Source organism: Dermochelys coriacea, chromosome 19 (genome assembly GCF_009764565.3).
Source record: "Dermochelys coriacea isolate rDerCor1 chromosome 19, rDerCor1.pri.v4, whole genome shotgun sequence".
Taxonomy (NCBI): Eukaryota; Metazoa; Chordata; order Testudines; family Dermochelyidae; genus Dermochelys; species Dermochelys coriacea.
In genome coordinates this window covers 8,251,175-8,273,084 of record NC_050086.2, presented here as the reverse complement: position 1 = coordinate 8,273,084, position 21,910 = coordinate 8,251,175, and the positions used below count along the sequence as shown (strand labels likewise).

Below are 21,910 nucleotides of genomic sequence, written 5' to 3'. Positions count from 1 at the left end.
CTCAGCCCTAAAAATCAGGTAAATGAAGCCTGAATGTTTCTTTCCTATGAGACTCTTTACACTTGGAGAAGACTGAGAAGAAAACCCTTGTTAAGCAAATTGACTCCCTGCATCTGAGACAGATTTCAGAGTAGCAGCCGTGTTAGTCTGTATTCGCAAAAAGAAAAGGAGTACTTGTGGCACCTTAGAGACCAACAAATTTATTAGAGCTTAAGCTTTCGTGAGCTACAGCTCACTTCATCGGATGCATTTGGTGGAAAAAACAGAGGAGAGATTCATGTTCTCTGTGTGTGTATATAAATCTCTCCTCTGTTTTTTCCACCAAATGCATCTGAGACAGGTTTTAAACATCCATCACTACAGTTCTTCTAATGACCAGAAAGGCAGAGCACAAAACCCAGAGAGGAAATGGGGAAGGAAGGAAAAACTTATTATATATTTTCCACCAAGAGAACATAAAGAAGAGTGAGAGACTGGGGAAGGGACTAACACAAACTTCTGCCCCGGGGAAGAATAAGCAGAACCAGAGCGGAAGTCAGAATAGAGGAGAAAGCAGCAGTCACCAGCACACAGCTGTACAAGATACACTGACAGTTGGATGGATGGGAAGTCCCAAAAGCATCTCCTGCCTGACACCCAAGTAAAACCATGTGAGTAGATTTCATTCACTAACCCCAAGGCATATCTTTCATGCAAAGTTCTTTTTTTTCCCCTCCTTCCCACAATAAAGCATGCCACGCCTTAAAATTCAGCGGTGTTGACACACACACAAGGTATGGAAGAATTTTGCTGAGGGTTCGAAGAGGTGCATTATCATTTGGGGAGGGGGCAGAATTCTCCTTTGATTGTTTGATGGGCTCCTTGTCCTGTATTATTTCAGATACACTGCAAAGTAACACTTGGGGTGGGAGAACTGATGTTTATAGGGAATGCTTTCTTCATGAGAGCATTAAAGGTAGATCTTCAAACTGCAGAATCTACACTGACTTGTTTTCCTCTTGTTTTATAAATAATTACTTTAGAAACCTCAGAGTTGTTGCCAAATACCATCTATACAGTTAGAAACACTGAGTATGGTATCTGTTTGTATAGCTCTCTCTGAAGTTAAAAGGTCCTACACAAAGGCTAAGGCTTATTATACTTCAGTACTTGTAGATTGTTGTGTAATAACAGAAGCATTACTTTGCGACGCTTTATCACTGTATTTCATCTGCAAATGCTGTTCTTATACCAGCACATATTTTACATGAGATAATTGTTTTTCAAAATACCATTCAATACTGAATTTCTGCCATTTTCTTAACGTCAAGGATTTCAGAAACAGGTCTGTCTTTGAGAGGATCATTTAGACAAGCCCGGATGATTAGCTAATATCCAGAAAAATGCCAAAACATTTCCTAGATGGAAACTATAAATCATATTAAAATTAAAATATATACAAAGCCAAAGGTGTTTTAATATTTAAATCAGCCAGAGGGAGATGAGTTAGTGCGTTGGTGGTGGTTATGATTATGTATCACACAAACTCTTTTGTTTTTATTAGCTGTTGAGCATTAAAAAGTGTTGGTTTCAGAGTAGCAGCCGTGTTAGTCTGTATTCGCAAAAAAGAAAAGGAGTACTTGTGGCACCTTAGAGACTAACAAATTTATTTGAGCATAAGCTTTCGTGAACTACAGCTCACTTCATTGGATGGATTTGGTGGAAAATACAGTGGGGAGATTTATATACACACACAGAAAACATGAAACAATGAGTTTTATCATACACACTGTAAGGAGAGTGATCACTTAAGATGAGCTATTACCAGCAGGAGGGGGGGGGGAGGAAGAAAACCTTTTGTGGTGATAATCAAGGTGGGCCATTTCCAGCAGTTAACAAGAACGTCTGAGGAACAGTAGGGGGTGGGATGGGGGGAGAAATAACATGGGGAAATAGTTTTACTTTCTGTAATGACCCATCCACTCCCAGTCTCTATTGAAGTCTAAGTTAATTGTATCCAGTTTGCAAATTAATTCCAATTCAGCAGTCTCTCCTTGGAGTCTGTTTTTAAAGTTTTTTTGTTGAAGGATAGCCACTCTTAGGTCTGTAATCGAGTGACCAGAGAGATTGAAGTGTTCTCCAACTGGTTTTTGAATGTTATGATTCTTGACATCTGATTTGTGTCCATTCATTCTTTTACATAGAGACTGTCCAGTTTGACCAATGTACATGGCAGAGGGGCATTGCTGGCACATGATGGCATATATCACATTGGTAGATGCGCAGGTGAACTAGCCTCTGATAGTGTGGCTGATGTGATTAGGCCCTATGATGGTGTCCCCTGAATAGATATGTGGACAGAGTTGGCAACGGGCTTTGTTGCAAGGATAGGTTCCTGGGTTAGTGGTTCTGTTGTGTGGTGTGTGGTTGCTGGTGAGTATTTGCTTCAGGTTGGGGGGCTGTCTGTAAGCAAGGACTGGCCTGTCTACCAAGATCTGTGAGAGTGATGGGTCGTCCTTCAGGATAGGTTGTAGATCCTTGATGATGCGTTGGAGAGGTTTTAGTTGGGGGCTGAAGGTGATGGCTAAGTGGCGTTCTGTTATTTTCTTTGTTGGGCCTGTCCTATAGTAGGTGACTTCTGGGTACTCTTCTGGCTCTGTCAATCTGTTTCTTCACTTCAGCAGGTGGGTACTGTAGTTGTAAGACTGCATGATAGAGATCTTGTAGGTGTTTGTCTCTGTCTGAGGGGTTGGAGCAAATGCGGTTATATCGTAGAGCTTGGCTGTAGACAATGGATTGTGTGGTGTGATCTGGATGAAAGCTAGAGGCATGTAGGTAGGAATAGCGGTCAGTAGGTTTCTGATATAGGGTGGTGTTTATGTGACCATCGCTTATTAGCACCGTAACGTCCAGGAAGTGGATCTCTTGTGTGGACTGGTCCAGGCTGAGGTTGATGGTGGGATGGAAATTGTTGAAGTCATGGTGGAATTCCTCAAGGGCTTCTTTTCCATGGGTCCAGATGATGAAGATGTCATCAATATAGCGCAAGTAGAGTAGAGGCATTAGGGGACGAGAGCTGAAGAAGAGTTGTTCTAAGGCAGCCATAAAAATGTTGGCATCCTGTGGGGCCATGCGGGTACCCATCGCAATGCCACTGATTTGAAGGTATACATTGTCCCCAAATGTGAAATAGTTATGGGTGAGGACAAAGTCACAAAGTTCAGCCACCAGGTTAGCCGTGACATTATCGGGGATACTGTTCCTGATGGCTTGTAGTCCATCTTTGTGTGGAATGTTGGTGTAGAGGGCTTCTACATCCATAGTGGCTAGGATGGTGTTTTTAGGAAGATCACCGATGGATTGTAGTTTCCTCAGGAAGTCAGTGGTGTCTCGAAGATAGCTGGGACTGCTGGTAGCATAGGGCCTGAGGAGGGAGTCTACATAGCCAGACAATCCTGCTGTCAGGGTGCCAATGCCTGAGATGATGGGGCATCCAGGATTTCCAGGTTTATGGATCTTGGGTAGCAGACAGAATACCCCAGGTCGGGGTTCCAGGGGTGTGTCTGTGCAGATTTGTTCTTGTGCTTTTTCAGGGAGTTTCTTGAGCAAATGTTGTCGTTTATTTTGGTAACCCTCAGTGGGATCAGAGGGTAATGGCTTGTAAAAAGTGGTGTTGGAGAGCTGCCTAGTAGCCTCTTGTTCATATTCCGACCTATTCATGATGACGACAGCACCTCCTTTGTCAGCCTTTTTGATTATGATGTCAGAGTTGTTTCTGAGGCTGTGGATTGCATTGTGTTCTGCACAGCTGAGGTTATGGGGCAAGTGATGCTGCTTTTCCACAATTTCAGCCCGTGCACATCGGCGGAAGCACTCTATGTAGAAGTCGAGGCTGCTGTTTCGACCTTCAGGAGGAGTCCACCCAGAATCCTTCTTTTTGTAGTGTTGGTAGGAAGGTCCCTGTGGGTTAATAGTTGGTTAGAGGTGTGTTGAAAATATTCCTCGAGTCGGAGATGTCGAAAATAGGATTCTAGGTCACCACAGAACTGTATCGTGTTCGGGGGGTGGAGGGGCAAAAGGAGAAGCCCCGAGACATCACTCTCCTTACAGTGTGTATGATAAAACCCATTGTTTCATGTTCTCTGTGTGTGTATATAAATCTCCCCACTGTATTTTCCACCAAATGCATCCGATGAAGTGAGCTGTAGCTCACGAAAGCTTATGCTCAAATAAATTTGTTAGTCTCTAAGGTGCCACAAGTATTCCTTTTCTTTTTTATTAAAAAGTGTGTTACTTTATTAAACATCTCAAAGCTCTGAAAAGGGCTTATGATAACATATCTGAATGAAGAATATTACATCTTCATGGTACTTTCTGAACGTTGATCACAGCAGCATTAATGTAATGTTACTCTAATTAACTGTGATATTGATTCATTTGTATGAATTGCATAGTGTCTCAATATGCAGAGTTACAAGTGAGAATAGAAACCTATGCTACTCTGAGCAATGCAGCATAAATTTGATAGCTGAAATGAATCACAGGGGCCATATTCTCCTTTACATTAAACCTCCACTGAAGTCAATGGAATTACCCACTAGTGTAAGTGGGATCAGAATCAAACTTAAAAATATGAAGGTCTTGTTGCCATATCCTAGCAGTCTTCACAGTCTGTAATACTGAGCCATAAACCCATGAAACTGTCATATACTTTTCCTGTTACTGGTAACCAAGCTATATGTACAATTGGATGGAAATTCTTTTCCTCACTCTGGCTTCGGAACTGCCATAGAATAGTGTCTGTTGCTTTCTCCTGTCTAGTTTTCAATGTCCCAAGAGATGGGGTCTTCCAGCATTTCCATTTGGCAAGATAATCCACGGTGGTTTGAGCATTGGCCTACTAAACCCAGGGTTGAGAGTTCAATCCTTGAGGGGGCCATTTAGGAATCTGGGGCAAAAATTGGGGATTGGTCCTGCTTTGTGTAGGGGGTTGGAGTAGATGACCTCCTGAGGTCCCTTCCAACCCCGATATTCTATGATTATGCCTACAGTGCCTTGTTTTACACATGCCCGTGGGGTTTTTTGTTTGTTTGGTTTTTTTGCTGGCTCAGTAGAACCACGGACATTTGTGCAGGCAGCACCTTTCTGCTCTCCTTTGAAAACGGGGCAAGATTCCAAGGGGATTACCTGAGAAGTAAGATATTATTCGATGTGAGTAAAGGCAGCAAAATTGGGCCCTACATTTTTACTGTGATAGGGTGGGACCTTATGAAAATCCCAGCTATAAATACTAGCGCTGAGTAACAGAGATGTCTTATGCTCAAATAAATTTGTTAGTCTCTAAGGTGCCACAACTATTCCTTTTGTTTTTTTGAGTAACAGAGACTTGTCACTTAGGGCATGTCTACACTGCAATTGGAGGTGTGATTGCAGCACGTGTGCCTGAGTACCAATGGCAGCGAAGTAGCAGCAGCATGGGCTATAAGAGCCGGGACACTGGGTACTTATTCAGGTAGCTAGCCCTTGCTGAAGTCCATGTTGCTGCAACTTCACTGCTGTTGGTACTTGCACTATCTAGATTAAAACTCGTTTGGGTATATCTACATGTGCTGCAATCACATCTCCCACTGCAGTGCAGACAACCCTCAGTCAGCGTGTGCCTATGAACTGGTTGTTTTTCATACTGTAGGATAGGGGACCATTTGGGGCATTCTACTTGTGTTATTTCCCCTGATGTTTCTACTCCTGTGCCCTGGAAGCTGATGCTTCCTCATTCTCTGCTATTGGTGCCACTAGACACTGTCAGGCGGCAAGAAGAAGGACACACCCTAGGTATGTATATGTCCAAACGTCAAACAGCCCAGTTGCCAAGAAAGCTGGACCAGGGTGCAGGAGGGGAATCTGGTCCTAGTATGTTCTCTCTGATTTTGGAGTCCTGCAGTAAATACACAAAATTAAACCGATCTAGGCTTGGAGCAAGATGCAGACCTTTCTATCATGGATTTGAGAGAGGGGATGAGGATCGGGGGGAATTCAGTCAAAACTGAGAAGTGAGATCTTCCTTATGCTACGCAACAGAGGTGGGATAAGAGCTGCATATCTGATGTTGGGGGGGCGGGGGCTAGAGGGAGATTTTGTCTCACACCTTGGGGAAATTATTCAAAGAACTGTTCATTCTTAAACTTGCTCCCAATCATGCTAAGGGCAGTGAGGTGGTGGTGGTGATAAGTTTTTTAGTGCTATCACAATGCTTAGAGGCCCATCCCATAGTGGTAGGCACTGTCCAAACATGGGTGTATTTTCTGATTGCACAAGTTAAAGCTATATTCCCATACAAAAAAACGTTGTTAATTTAGGGACAGATTTTCAAGCACTCAGAACCCAATGTGCTGAACTCTTCTGTATATCTAGGCACTTATTTAGGTGCCTAAATGGGACCTGAGCTTTTCTGTAAATCTGGTACCCAAGGTTGACATCAACGGGAAAACTCCAAATGACTTCAGCGGAGAGAACGGTGGCTTTAGGCAGCTTAACCCACAAGCTTCAACTGTAAAAAGCAAGGGGATAGCCAACAAGGTAATTCGACACCCTGCTGTACGCTGCCTCCATCAGCTCCTCTTCTGTATATCAACTACCTCCTTCCCAGCACCCTAGCACAGAGATCATGTCTCAACAATATTGATGGGAAGATCAGTGTGTGCAGGACTGCATTAGACAGATTCCCCCCACCCCACCTCCTGCTAAAAACATGCTGCAGTTTGACACTTTACCAAAATAAACATTTTATAATAGCACTTTGCCCTTCTAGTGCCGTAACACTGACTATCTCAGGGCATGTTAGTCCCACTCCTTCTTTGTGATTTTGGTGGCAATATGTCCGTTCTACCGAAAAGGAAAATGAGTCACAGGCAAGTGTACAGCAAATGACTTGCCCAGACTCATAGAGTGAGTAATATAACCCATAGCTTTTGACGCATTGTACCGTTTCATCAACTGCACAACCATCTTTCATCTTGTTAATAAAAATCTGATTTTCCAGGAAGCTCCCATTGTTCTGTAGGCTCCTCACAAAATAAGTAGTGAAACTGTCATCCTATTAGAAGTCATTTTTTAGTTGATTTAGAAACATTTGGGGACTGGTGCCTATATTGTGAGTCCATCACAAAGGTCCTGCGGCCTTAATTTTGCTTTTCTGATACGCAATACGACTTCCATTCTCTGGCTAATGTGGGAGGAGCACTGAAAATGTTCAGATCACCGACGTTTCAGATAAGGAAGGGAATTTTCAGTGGAATGCATAGATGTCAAAGGTGGTAACCGCAATTTGGATAATGTTGGGTTTTGGCCGCAGAGGTTTGGATAATCAAGGCTGTGCTGTATTTGTGGGAAGAAGCTGTTCCTTTACTAGAAACCCAAATGGAACAAGAGGAGTTAGGAGGTTGCTGCTAATCTTCCTGCCTCCACCGAGCTCTCAGATATGCCCCAATTTATCTAGTGGCATGACTTCTCTTTCTCTAGAGAGGAGCAGGTTGTCAGGTTCAATATCAGCATGCAGAAGTTAATGTTGCTTTGCTGCACGTGGAATGTTTCCAAGAACAGCTGCAGTAAACAAGGGGGCAATCAGAGCATAAAATCCTTGGCACAATGGGATGCTTGCTGCATAATTGAGATACAGTTTTTCTACCAAAAGTCCAGGAGTTCTTGGGACCAGAGTGACGAGGCCTTGCTGTGAAATTCAGCCTAAGGTTTGGGTTGCGCCCAGGACATTTCTAAGGTGTTCAAATCAAGGCTTTTGATTTGAGTCCATCTCTAGACATAAGTGTGTTCTCACCTAGTGTATATGTGTCACTTCATTCAAGTGAGCAGCTTCTGGGAAACCTCAAGGTGGAATGTTAAAGATACCACCAATTCTGTATGCTGGAGGGTGTTTCCCAAATATAAATATTGGACCTAACCTTGTTGCCGCTGATGTCAAGTGGCAAAACTCCCACTGACTTCAGTGGGGGCAGGAGTGAGCCCGTTAAACAGATTTTATTGGTCAGCAGAGCATATACTGAGAGTTGGTCTGGTGACTAATCTCCGGAGATGTAGGCAGCCACCTCTCAAATTGCCTTATACCCTATATCCCTGCCATAAGCAGTGTCATTAAGAGAAGCAGAATCACAGTTCTTACTCTAATACAAGGCTCTGGGATCCAACCATACTTTAGCTTGGGTGGATTCGAGGTGCCAGAGGCATCAGTGTTGCCAAACAATATTAAGGCATTGATCATTATAGCTGCATTGGAGGCTGAGAAAGTCTCCCTAAGAGGATGTGAGTGAGACTCCTCCTGCACAGATGATTAAGCAATTACTTAAGGGAGCCAGCCACAGAGATATTAATGGGGGAGAAATGATTTATAAAACAGAAACTTCTAGGGGGGAAAAATCACCCATATTCACTGACTGGCTCTTTCCTTGCGTATGGATTGCCTTTTCCTTTTATCATAGGCCTCCGACTGCTTTCCATGTCAGATTGAAATTTCTCACCCTTACCTGTAACACCCAGCACAGCTTTTCCTACCGAGGTTCTAGTCCCAGCTCTGCCATTTCCCCATCTAACATGTGGATTTTTCCACCTGTGTAAAGTGCTTTGAGATCCACGGATAAAAAACTGTATTTTGGTAATAATAAATAATATTTAACATAATTACATCTCCTCTGTAATTGACCACTTCCCCCAGGATCTGCCAAGTCATTTCCCTTTGCCTGTTCCAGGGGTGGCCAAACTTACCGACCCTGCAAGCCATAGACAACAATCTTTAGAAGTTCGAGAGCCAGGGTGCACCTGTCGGGGCTTCAGCTGCGTGAGAGGTGCCTGCTGGGGCTTGGGGCTTCCGACCTGCTCCTGCTGACATCCTGAGACCCGGCAGGCGCGCCCCCTGGGGCTGAAGCCCCAAGAATCCCCCCCCTGCTGGGGAGAAGCCAGAGGTGATGTGTGGCATCATCTGTCCTGCCAATTTTTGCCAGGGTTTGAAGGCCCCGTTTGGTCACATGGTGCCACTGGGCCTCCCTCCCTGCATGGCAGCTGCTGGAGCCGGCCAGCTGGGAGCTGGGGCCCTGGGGAGGTGCAGCAGCAAACAGCTGGAAGCTGCAGGGAGAGATGCTGCTTTTGCTGCTGCCTCTCCTTGTGGAGCAAAAGCAGTGCCCCTTCCCTGCAGCTCCCAGGTGTTGGCCACTGCTTCTCCAGGTGGGGCTAACACCGGGGAGCTGCCTGGAGGGGCCGCTGAGGATAAGAGCGGGGGTGTGACTCAAGGTGTTGGGGGGAGCAAACCTTTAAATTGTGCCCCCCAGCTCTCAGCAGGCACCTGTCGTCTCTGGCAGAAGCCCCTCGCCCCATCACCCCGCTGCAGGGCGGAAGCCTCGAGCTCCCCCCTACTCCCAGTCTGATAGGTGGAGAATGGTGGGGCAGTGGGGGGCTCTGCGAGCCGCACTGTAACTGAAAAATAGCCACATGATGTAGCTCACAAGCCGCAGTTTTGCCACTCCTGGGCTATTCCCTATTCTCCTGCTTCCCAAAGTGTCCCTGTGCCTTTTCACACACCGCTGAACACTTGCTGTGTCTGTGCACCTTCCAGGAGACCTGCCCACTGCCTGTGGCTCTGTTTCAGCACCGACTGTGCTCACAGAAACCTGGGATGCAAAGAAGACCGCTGAGCAATTATCTTGCTCTTTTTGAAAGGGTCTCAGTCCCACTTTTTCAACTGGCAAAGTCTGATTTCCTTCAAAGCCACCTGTCCCTGAAGATTCCTTTTGCAGCCAAAAAGAGGAAACAGGTTTGTCCTGTGCAATGAACGCTATGTACTCAGTTCCAGTGACTGTGCAAAATGTTCTGCATGGGCTGATTTGTGATGAGGGTTAGCTGCTGTATTCAGAACGTTGGAAGATAACACTTCGGCCCCTGTTCCTTCTGCAACTGACCCACTTACTTAACTTGATGCATGGGAACATTCCAGTTGACGTGCTTAAAACGGAACATGTGCATAGTGCACAAGACTTTGCAGGGTCAGGGCCTACGCTTTCACCTGCATCAGTCTGTCTGTCGTCACAGTGCTCAGCAGCACTGATGCTTTCCTCAGGATTTTACTGGGCCCGTGTGATAGAACAGTTTCCTTTACCTGTATTTCAGGAACAGGTTCCTTTCTAGTTCTGCGTGGGAGCTGGGGAAATCTCATGCAGTTCAAAGCTCCAAGGGTGATATGTTAAGGCTAACTTGGCACCCAAGCCTGCTGCCTTGGACCTCATTGTGAGTTTTGCCATTGATCTCAGTAAGAGTAGGATCAAGCCCCAGTGTTTGTAGAGTAAATATCTCTGGACGTGCGCTGAGGCAGGGAAGTAATGGCCCTCAGCTGTAGGAATCTCAGCTAGGCAGAATCAGCACTTATCTGTTTTACATCAGGCCATTCACTCTTTATTAAAGCTATTGTTCTCCTTTCGCTCCAGCTCACCTCCTCTATTTCTTACCAGCTTCTTGGTGTTATTTTATAGCAGGAATAGTCCTGAAACAAGGAGTTCAGATCTGTGCCCAACTTCCCAAGACTATGGAGGGTGTTCGGATCTGGGGGCTTTGTTCTGGGTCCATCTCCGTGTTGTAGCGTTAGCTAATCCCAAAACGACACAGACTTTATTCTTCTTGTCCTGCTTCTGTGAATATTTGGAGCCAAGTTGTGAGTTCCTGACTCAGGTTCCATGTGCAGGATGAAATCCACCTCCCTGTAGAGATGGCCCTAGAAACCACCTGAGTCCCATATAAGCCCTACTGGACTGTTGCATAGGTCTTGTGCTGGTTTTCACCCTTAGTCCTTTCTCAGGCAAAACTCCCATTGTTCTCATGGAGACCCCAGAATGGCAAGGACCCTCTAACCATGCCTGGGCCCCACCCGGCCTGAGCGGCCCTCCACCATGCAGGGATGTGCAAGGAGGTCCCACAAAGCTGGGCTCTGTCTCAGGCAGAAGGAACATGCTGGTTCTGCTGTGTCAGGAGCCCTTTATTGGGCCCATGTTATTTATGAGCTTCAGATACTCACAGACATTGATTATGCCTCTTGAACAAATCTCTCTGTCCACTGTATTATCTTCTTGTGCGTTTGACCGTCCGGGTGTCCCTCCTTCCACACTCTATGTTTAGCCAACATATTCCTATTTGGCTGTTTTACTCTTTCTTTATACTTTGGTCTATCCAGCCCCCTAATCACCTGGGTTACTCTCCTCAGCCACAGCCCTTCTGCACCTCTGCACTTGACAGCTCTATGCTGTGGGCCTTATTCAGTATCCCTTCAAGTCAAAAGATTGTTCTTTTAATAGACATTGGATCAGGCCCAATATAAGACTGAGTTGGACGGACAATGACAATTACTAGCATGGGGTGTGTCCTGCAACCAAAGCAATTGCAGTGTTTAGTGTGACAGGGGAGGCAGAGGTGAAAGTAACAAGGGGAATCATCTGGGGATGGAAACTGCAAATCACCCGTCAGTGCTGAAGTCTTTGTGTGGAAAGGTCTTCGAGACCTTTTCCATCGCTTTCCCTCCTGTCCCCCGTTTGCTACCTACGGCTGCTGTAGTCATCTAACTGAAAAGGTCACTGAGGGAGATCGCATGGCTATCAGGCACAAATACCTGAAACTTCCAGCAATTCATCAATCCACAGCAAATACTGCTCAGGCCCTCTCACTCTGTGCAGCATTCTCCCACCCCCCTCACTTTCCCCCACCAGCCCTGTTTGTTTCTGTGGTATTTTGCTAGTTGTTGCAATAACTGCTTGTCTCTTCTGTGGCTTACTCTTTGGACATTTCCTCTTTTCAAAGAGTATTGCAGGTGTTTAGGGCCTGGGGATTTTTAACCTCGCATGAGAAAGATGCAGCCAGTGCTTTCAACTTGAAAACATTTTCTGCTAACAGCTGAAACTCCAATGTTCAGGGCTGGGATTCAGGATGGCCAATGCGTTGGGGTTCAGGGCTGCAGCCATCGATGGGGTGCTATAGTGATGGTGATTATTGCCATCTGGAGGCCTGTCCACGAGGACCTAGAGTGAAACCCACCAACTCGCTGTACTTAGACTGACAGACACACAGATCTGATGGTCTGTGCCTATGCATAATAGATAACAGCTTTTAGTCACTACCAACGTGGATTGGATGTGGTGACCTTGAGGTGAAAGGCTCCATCTCCCTCTGACAAACCTCAGAAACCTCCATCTCCTAAACCCCTTCCAGCTGCTGTTGGATAATCCCTCAAGCAAACTGGAGAATGCTCTTTCCATGGGCAGTTACAGCCAGCCAGGACACTGGCTTTGTAGACTAGATTATCACAATGGTCAATTCTGACCTTAAAGTCTATGAGTATTTCTCTTGATTGTCTTCCTGGAGATGTGATCACTGAGCAGAGATGGGGATAACAGATCACCAAGTGATAGAAGCGGCTGTTTGAAAGTGTGAAGAGATTTTACTCTCTCTCTTTCTCTCACTCAGAAACAAACCACAAGAGAGAAGAAAGGAAAGTCCCTAAGGCCTAGAGTCTCAAATGAAGAAGTGGACTTGCTCAGGATTTCCTGTTTTTGAGAGCGTGCATCTTGTGCTAGAAACATTAGCCATCCTTTGGGCTGGTTAATAAAGTGCAGACATGATCCAGCATTTTGGTGTGGCCCATTACAAAATCATAGAATCATAGAAGTGCAGCACTGGAAAACATCTGATTCCAATCTCCCTCAAAGTTCAAGGCTGCCCAGATCTAGGTTTTGGGGGCCAGATCCTGTAAATGGGCATCATCTCATTAATCTCAATGGAGCTACCATGATTAACCACATCTGGGGATTGGACCCATCTCTAGTTCCCATGTACCTTTTGCAGCTGGAGATATGAGAAGCCTCCTGTGGGGTTTTGGTGCTTCGCTCCTCCCCTGCATTGTATCCTCTTTGTCCCTAATAGATGCATGCAAAGCAGATTTACCTGTCTACAACATTCATCCAGAGACATTTTCAAATGGTCCTGTCTCTATTACGGCCCTTTAAAGTGTCCCCTGCAGCTCCAGGCAGAAATTTAAAATTCTCTCTCAGCTACCCACAGGAAGCTCCAGGGGTTCTGAGGTCTCCCCAGAAAATAGATTTTACAGCCTGTTTGATAGTGACATCAAACTGCTTTCTGCCCACAGGTTCCTAATGTGTCAGCTACATCATGAATGAGCAGCTCCCTGCGTGGGTGGTGCCAGATCAAATGGCTTCCTGTCTCTTACCACATTAAATTCATGCATTACCATTGACCTATATTGCCTTTGTCCCCTTTGCAACTCGGCTCTCCTTTTCCCCTTCTACCTTTAATAGTTTGATCCCTTATGTTGGCCTGGTTATTGGGATGTTTTCTGAAGGACTGTCATGGTTTAACTGACTAGATGTATGTCTGTAAAGACAGGTGGGAGGACAGCCACCTCTCAACTTAGCAGCTGTTAAGGGACAATGCCTGAACTATTATCTTTGATTCTGCCTTTGTCTCCAGTCAGCCTCTTGGAAAAGGCCCAGGAATGCAGGAGAACAAAGAACCATAGAGAGGGTTTAGAGAGGAACACTGTCTGAGAGGGAGGAAGGGTCACTGGGAGAAACCAGAGGGAAGAGACTCATAAAAGAGCCTGCTGGGGGTGTCTGCAGAAGCTAGGCCTTCCTAGGTCATCATCAGGGGATAGCAGGACTCTAGACATGCATGTAGCCTGTCGTTTTAAAATGCTATTTATTTTCTATTCCTTTATTCCAGCTGCTAAAGAAATCATATTGTGATTTTAAGAAGGTTATGTGGTCCCTGTACACCACAGGTCACAGGCTCCTGAAGGGAAGAACTGTAGGGTCTGTACTCAGATCTGCAGAGTAAGCACAGTTGATCCACAGGGTGCTGCTGCGTCCCAGGGCTGGGTTTTAGAGTGGGAGAATCATGAAGTTCCACCCCGAGCAGCAGTGGCATAAAGCACCTGCAATCCAGGCAATAGCACTTCCCGAGACAGCAAGAACTCAGTTGCTTGTCCCTAGAAATAGACAGAGAGAAAGCCAAAATGACATGCACGCCCCGCCTGGTGCAATGGCAATTGGGATGCATACCCACCCCGCCCGGCGTGATGGTGTGACAGCGCTGGTATGGGCACAAGAATTGAGCTTTGTGCGGGGCCACCACAGGACAAACACCACTCCTGGCCCCGAGATAGGTAGGGGCACCAGGTTGAGTAGCTCAGTAGATGCACTCAGAGAGACCAAAGGGGAGCAAGGTTCAGTGAGTCCTGTAATTGTGACACCCCCTAGTTCCCTGCCTTCCTCCCAACTCTCTTTCCTTCCTCTTCCACCCTCAGCTTCCCACCTTCATTCACGCTGCCCCGAGAACTGGAACCATCTCCCTCGCTCTGTCTATCAAGCATCCTCAGCTGCTTCCTTCAAATCTCTCCATAAACCCCTTTTCCCACCTCCTCCTCCTCATGCTGGAGGAAACAGGACAATTAAACCCCAATCATGGGGAGCTGGTGAGAAATCAAGCTGTTTGCTTCATAAGCGGGAAAGAACTCCTCAAAGGATCTCCATGGGTTCTGGGAGTGGGAGGGACAGGGGAGCTGCAGGCTCCAGATATGACTGAACTCATATGCTTTTTTTCTAGGAAATACCTCCACCCGGTTTCCTTGTAACTTTGTCTGCCGCACACAAGAGACTTTCATCCTTGGAGTGCTGTCTGTCTCTCAACTCACACAAATACACACACACGTGTGTGTGCACTCTTGGCAAACTCCCTTCCCCAGACTCCTGAACTGGTTTTCAAAGAGTAAATTCAGTGCTGGTGTAAAAAGCTGGATGGACAACCCTGCAGACTGAAAGCAAGGTCCAGCATGGGCTGTGGCATAGTGAGCTCTCCCCATACCTATAAGATTTGGGACAGAATCAAAATATCTGCTGCTAGAGATGATGAGGGCGTTCCAGCCCCTTAGCTTCCTGCGGGTGTTTGCTGATCTCAGACATACCTGCTCTGTAACCGGAAGGCTCAGTGCATCAGTACTCCATTAAATCTCTCAATAAACACTGTCCTAAACCCTATCCTGCTCAGAAGTGGTGCCGTTGAGACCATTAGTCTGATCTCCAGGGTAACCCAGGCCAGAGAATGTCCCCAAAATGATTACTAGAGCACCTCTTCTAAAACGAAATCCAATCTTAATTTAAAAATTGGCAGTGATGGAAAATCCACCACAACCCTTGGTAAATAGTTCCAATGGTTATTTACCCTCACTGTCAAAAATGTACACATTATTTTGGTCTGCATGTGTCTAGTTTCAACTTCCAGTCATTCGATCATGTTAGACCTTTCTCTGCTAAATTGAAAATACCATTATTAAATATTTGTTCCCCGTGTAAGTACTTATAGACTGTGATCAAGTAACCCCTTAATCTTCTTTTTGTTAAGCTAAATACATTGAGCTCCTTGAGTCTATCACTATAAGGCAGGTTTTCTAATCCTTTAATCATTCTCATGGCTCTTCTCTGAACCCTCTCCAATTTATCAACATCCTTCTTGAATTGAGGGCACCAGATCTGGACACAGGATTCCAGCAGCAGTCGCACCAGTGCCAAATACAGAAGTAAAATAACTCTCCACTCCTACTTGAGATTCTCCTGTTTATGCATCCAAAGATCACATTAGCTCTTTTGGCCAAAGCATCACACTGGGAGCTCATATTCAGTGGATTATCCATCATGACCCACACATCTTTTCAGAGTCACTGCTTCTCAAAATAGAGCCCCATTGTATAAGCAGGGCCTGCATTCTTTGTTCCTAGATGTATATATTTACATTTAACTGTATTAAACCACACATTGCTTGCTTGCACCCAGAGTACCAAGTGATTCAGTTTGCTCTAATTCAGTAACCTGGCTTCTTCATTTATTTACCATTTCCCCACGTTTTGTGTTATCTGCAAATTGATCAGTGATGAGTTTATGTTTTCTTCCAAGTTGCTGATAAAAATGAGTAGAGTAGAGCCAAGAACAAATCCCGCTGGGACTCCACTGGAAACACACCCAGCTGATGAGTCTCCATTTACAATGACATTTTGAGACCAATAAGTTAGCCACTTTTTAATCCATGTGATGTGTGCCATGTTAATTTTATGACAGGTTTCGGAGTGGTAGCCTTGTTAGTCTGTATCAGCAAAAACAACAAGGAGTCCTTGTGTCATCTTAGAGACTAACAATTTTATTTGGGCATAAGCTTTTGTGGGCTATAACCCACTTCATCAGATGCCTGGAGTGGAAAATACAGTAGGCAGGTATAAATACACAGCAGATGCAGTACCTGCTTACTGTATTTTCCACTCCAGGCATCTGATGAAGTGGGTTCCAACCCATGAAAGCTTATGGCCAAATAAATTTGTTAGTCTCTAGGGTGCCACAAGGACGCCTCATTGTTTTGTTAATTTTATATCATTCTAGTTTTTAATCAGAATGTCACGTAGTACCGAGTCAAATGCCTTACAAAAGTCTAAATATATTACATCAATGCTATTATCTTTATCAACCAAACTTGTAATCTCATCCAAAAATATCAGATTAATCTGTTTTCCATATTGATCTGCATTAATTAAATTACCCTCCTTTAATTCTTTATTAATTGAGCCCTGTATCAGTGTACAATCTACCCCCCTAAATTCCCCTTGCAGTTTCATTTAGGGCTTGTCTACACTGGCACTTTACAGCACTGCAACTTTCTTTCTCATGGGTGTGAAAAAACAGTCCCCTGAACGCTGCAAGTTTCAGCGCTGTAACGTTTGCGTGTAGACAGCACTGGTAGCTACTCCCCTCGTGGAGACCGTTTTTTTAGAGCACTGGGAGAGCTCTCTCCCAGCGCTATGCCACTACTATACAAGCCATGTTAAAGCACTGCCGCAGCTGCTCTTTAAAGTTCCCAGTGAAAACGTGCCCTTAGATAAATTATTCTTCCGTACCTGTCCTAAGCTGCTGTGCAGTGCTGCTAAATAGCTGCAACATTCCACCTCTGCAGTGTCTGCATTCCAGTGGTGGAAGAAGTGAACCTTGTGAGCACCTGAGACAGAACTTTCACAGGATTTGTATCTAGACTGTGGAACTCACGGCCACAAGAGAGAAGAATGACCACAGATCTAACCACTTTCAGAACCAAGGGGCCTGATCCAAAACCCACTGAAGTCAATAGAAAGTCATTACTTCAATCGCTTTGGATCAGACCCTAAATGCAAAATTCATGGCTTTGCCTTACCTGTCCCTTAATAAATTCTTCACCCACACTCGCTCACACTACACAACTAACACGCAAAATAACCCATTCACCAACTCTGCTATTTTTCCTACAAACTGGGAAGTAAGAAAGAGCAATGATTTCTATTTTTAGATACTTGGGAAGTACTCAGATATTAGGGTGATGAAGCAATATAAGTCTCACAATAGTTGATGTTTTCTATAAAGCACAGCTCCTGGACTCATGTTATTACATGACAATACCAGCTGTTGTATTTTTTTAAAGTAATTTTTCAGCCCTCACGATCGTACAGAAAAGCTTCAAAACGTGACCTGAATGCAACCCTAAAGGCTCAAAAACCAGAAGGCAAATCCAAAGAACTGCAAACTTATTTTTACAAATCTCATGATTTTTTGGAGTCCTGACTTACGATTTTTGAATGCTTGGAACTGGCAATACTCTGTATTTCACACCATATAGCCTACAGCAGTGGTTCTTAACCAGGGCTACATGTATCACTGGGGGTATGCAGAGGTCTTCCAGGGGGTATGTCAACTCATCTAGATCAGAGTGTCTCAACCTGGGGGTTGTGACCTCAGGGGGGTTGCGGGATGGCTTTAGGGGGGGTTGCAAGTGCAGTGCTGGCGTTAGGGGGTGGCAAGCAGGGCAATTGCCTGGGGCCCCATGCCACAGGGGGCCCTGCAAAGCTAAGTTACATGCTTCAGCCCTGGGCAGCAGGGCTCAGGCTTCAGGGGTACAGTAGTCTGGAAAAGTTGAGAACCACTGGCCTACAGTATAATATGTACAGTGACCTGTCAAATAGGAAGCTTTGTTATTACTGCCCCCTCGTGGTCACTACAATGGAATCCAGGGCATTTCTGCCGAGACTAACAGCAAAGATATCTTACTGGCAAGAGCAGACTGAAATCACCTACTCTTTTCGCAGAGACCACCAGAGGCTCTGGATCTCTAGTGACTTGGGATCAAATTTGGATCATTCTAATCTCATGGGTCATCCCAGTAAAGTCAGTGGAACTACTCACCCTAGTAAGAGCAGCAGGAATTGAACTGACACCACTACTCTCGGTCATCCAGTGTTACACAACTCTTTGGACAGAGAACCTAGAAATATTGCTCGCTGGTCTCTTTTCTCCTTTGAATGGTTTCAAATCCTTTGCATTGGGGGTGGGGGATATTCTCCGACTGTTTCATGTCCCTTTAGCTGTGTGTGTTGTTCTTTGTGCTGGGTACAAATATAAGTTTTTCTCCTCTACATCTTTTTTCAGAGCAACATCTGAAGGCTCACCTAGGAAACCCCTGCTCTTTGGAAAGCTTTTTGGGCCTGGATAATCATGATGGGGAGATGTCAGGTGAATGAAACCGCAAAAGTGTCCAATTGCAGCATGAATACCATGTCCATGGAATGTTACATGGTCCTTAGCAGCCTCGCTCAGAAAACAGGCATTGCTGTACTGTGCTCCATTTGTGGGATTCTGTGCATTTTGGAAAACTCTTTGGTGTTGTATCTGATATTTGCTTCCCCTAAGATCAGGAAAAAGCCTTCCTACCTCTTCATCAGCAGCCTGGCCCTAGCAGATGCCCTGGCCAGCACTGTATTTGTCTGCAGCTTTCTTGATTTCCATGTCTTCAACAAAACTGACTCCTCTAAAGAGATCTTCTTGCTGAAGCTCGGAGGGGTCAACATGTCCTTCACAGCGTCCTTGGGCAGCTTACTGCTGATGGCATTTGACCGCTATGTCTGTATCTATCGGCCATCGGAATACAAGGTCATCATGACGAGGAAAAGGGCTGTGGTGGCTATGGCTGTGACGTGGATAGCTACCATAATCACTGCCTTCCTGCCTCTAATGGGGTGGAACTGCTGCAGGCTAAACTCAGTCTGCTCTGAGCTGTTTCCCTTTGTTGATAGCAAGTATCTGTCAAGCTGGATCTGCCTGGTTATGATTCTGCTGCTGTGTATAGTGTACACCTATGTCCAGGTGCTGTGGAAGGCTCATAAGCACACAATGAACATGGAGAAACGCCAAACCCAGGCTGGGAAGCGGAATGCAAAGATGAGGATGGACATCACGCTTGCCAAAACATTAGTGATGGTCCTGGCAGTTGTCATGACATGCTGGTCCCCAGTGCTGGCTCTCATGATGTACAGCCTCTTTGTCAGCCTGAATGATCACATCAGAAAGGTGTTCGCCTTCTGTAGCACCCTCTGCCTGGTGAACTCCATGGTGAATCCCATTGTGTACGCCCTCCGAAGCAGGGAGCTGTGCTCCTCTTTGAGGAACACCAGCTCGTGGTTCAGAAAGAAGGTGATCCACTTAGAGAGCTCCCTGACCCCAGAAGCAGACAGCACTCTGAAATCCTTACCGATAGAAACCATCTGTGATGACATTGTGTACAACACACACATGAATCTGCTGGAAGCCTGAGCTTTGACATGGGAAACATATGACAGATTTTGGATTGTTTCTTTGAAAAGGAAGAAAATCTAAAGCTGCGTTTCTCTGTAGCTTCTCAGAGGATTCGTGACTGCCTGGGAAATGAAGCCATTTGGCTGTAATGGTATTATGAAACATTTGCAGATTGCACCCTCCTTGTGCCTGGGACTTTACTTAGTGAGTAAAAGACATGGGCCCAGATTTGTAATGGTATTTAGGCACCTAATTCCCATTGATTTCCAAGGGAATTAGCTGCCTAAGTACCTTTAAAAATCGGGGCTGATGGTCCCTACCCTCTAAAGAGCAGATAACCCAACCAAAGGAAGACTGGACCAACTCTACCATTCGAATATTACAATGATAGCATAGCAGGCATTCATAGATACTACAGTGATGGGTGCGCTACAAACACCATGGATGGATGAACAACAGAAGCAGTCCCCACTATTTTAGGGCAACCCTCCCAGTTTACCAGACTTAGTCCACAACTGTGTCAACCAGTGATCTCCTTGACGCACTTATCTTGTAGTCAATGACCTCTTTCCTCCCTACTCTAAAATTAAGTTCTGGCCCAAGTAAAATGTGCTTTGACCCACGTGGCTGTAGCACAAGGGTGGTCTGTGGCTACTCTACTGCTGGGACTGCAACATTTTATATGCAATTGTGGTTCAATATGCTAAGGCATCGAGCACACCGCAGCAGTGGTGAGAGCCCTACACTCCTATTAAACTCAGTGGAAGTTGAGCACCTTGCGCAGAATGGAGCCCTCAGTGGGTCTTATGCCTAGATACGCAAAGGTATTCAGACTCCTGACTTCCACTGAAATCAATTGGTGCCTAAATAGCTTTGAGGAACTGGGCAGTCTGAGAGCCTCAGTGTTTAGGAGTTTGATTGTATTCCAGAAACATTTACAGCCAAGTATGGTTCCAAAGGAAATGTAAGAGTGTGGTTTACTTCTCATCCAACTAAGGAGGCACATTTATCCCTTGTGTAATTTACTGGGACTGCACCAAAGAAGAATTCAGCCCTTTGGCTGGAATTAGTGAGAAGCTATTTTAAGAAGGTGCTGTATTGTTTTGTCCCGAAATGCAGTATGTGCTGAAGATGTTTTCTACTCTAGGCAGGCAAGATATTTGTGCCTAGGAAATAAGACATTCCTTAAGTATCTTTTGCAGAACATGTCAACTGGACACAGGCAAAATAACACGAGCACCAGTCAGTACATGTGGCCAAGAGCATGTCATAAACACTTGCACCTACTTTACACCAGTGCTGAATTTGCCCCCTTGGGTGCAGCATATTAATATGATTATAACATCGGACTCCCAACTCCTGACAAACACGAGAGAACAACATTTGAAACTTAACAAAGCACACTCAGGCTATTGACCTCAGTCATGCACATAAACTTACCTGCAGTAGTATATGTACTACTTGTGCTACATACTGTAAACCACTTTGTTGTATTTAGCTTGCAAACTGTCAGGGTAAATCTATTAGCTCTCTGTACAGAGTAAGAATAAAGAATATTTTCTGTGGCTTAGAAAGCTTAGAGCAGGGGTGGACAAACTTTCTGGCCCAAGGGCCACCATTTGGGTATGCAAATTGTATGGTGGGCCATGAATGCTCACAAAATTGGGGGTTGGGGTATGGGAGGGGGTGAGGGCTCTGGCTGGGGGTGTGGGCTCTGGGGTGAGGCTAGAAATGAGGAGTTCAGGCTGTGGGAGGGGTTCTGGGCTGGGGCAGGGACTTGGGGGGGAGGGGAGAGGGCTCCGGCTGGGGGTGCAGGCTCTCGGGTGGGGCAAGGGATGAGGGGTTGGGCATACAGGAGGTTGCTCTGGGCTAGGATGGAGGGGTTCAGAGGGTGGGAGGGGGGTGAGGGCTGGGGAAAGGGGGTTGGGATGCGGGAGGGGGTCAGGGGTGCAGGGTCTGGATCCCACTGCCTGGCAAGAGCTAGAAGGCTGGATTAAAACCTCTGGATGGCTGGATGCAGCACCCGGGCTGTAGTTTGCCCACCCCTGCCCTAGAGTAACCAAGTAGCTGTATGCAGTGTTGTCATAGGTCTATGCTGTTTGCTACCAGTGGCTGCTAGGATAGAAATAAGGATGCCTTTGCAAAATGATGTCATTGCACTACATGTGTTACCTGCTGAGCTGTAGCTGTGTTGGTCTCAGGACACTAGAGCGACAAGGTGGGTAAGGTCATATCTTTTATTG

The 21,910-nt window shown here is 45.6% G+C and overlaps 1 protein-coding gene across 3 annotated transcripts in view; it reads left to right on the top strand.

Annotated features, from left to right (window-relative positions):
- The first annotated feature begins 462 nt into the window (after nucleotides 1-462).
- CNR2 (cannabinoid receptor 2) overlaps nucleotides 463-21,910 on the top strand; it is a 36,186-nt gene continuing 14,738 nt past the window's right edge. Inside the window, exons 1-2 of one of the 3 annotated variants that reach the window (XM_038377702.2) lie at nucleotides 463-650; nucleotides 18,525-21,246. In XM_038377702.2, coding sequence (XP_038233630.1) covers nucleotides 18,591-19,685 — 1,095 coding nt within the window. In that variant the 5' untranslated portion in view covers nucleotides 463-650; nucleotides 18,525-18,590 and the 3' untranslated portion in view covers nucleotides 19,686-21,246. Of the gene's footprint in view, nucleotides 651-18,524; nucleotides 21,247-21,910 lie in introns of those variants that run through there. The other 2 variants (XM_043506001.1, XR_006278226.1) reach the window with 2 other exon arrangements.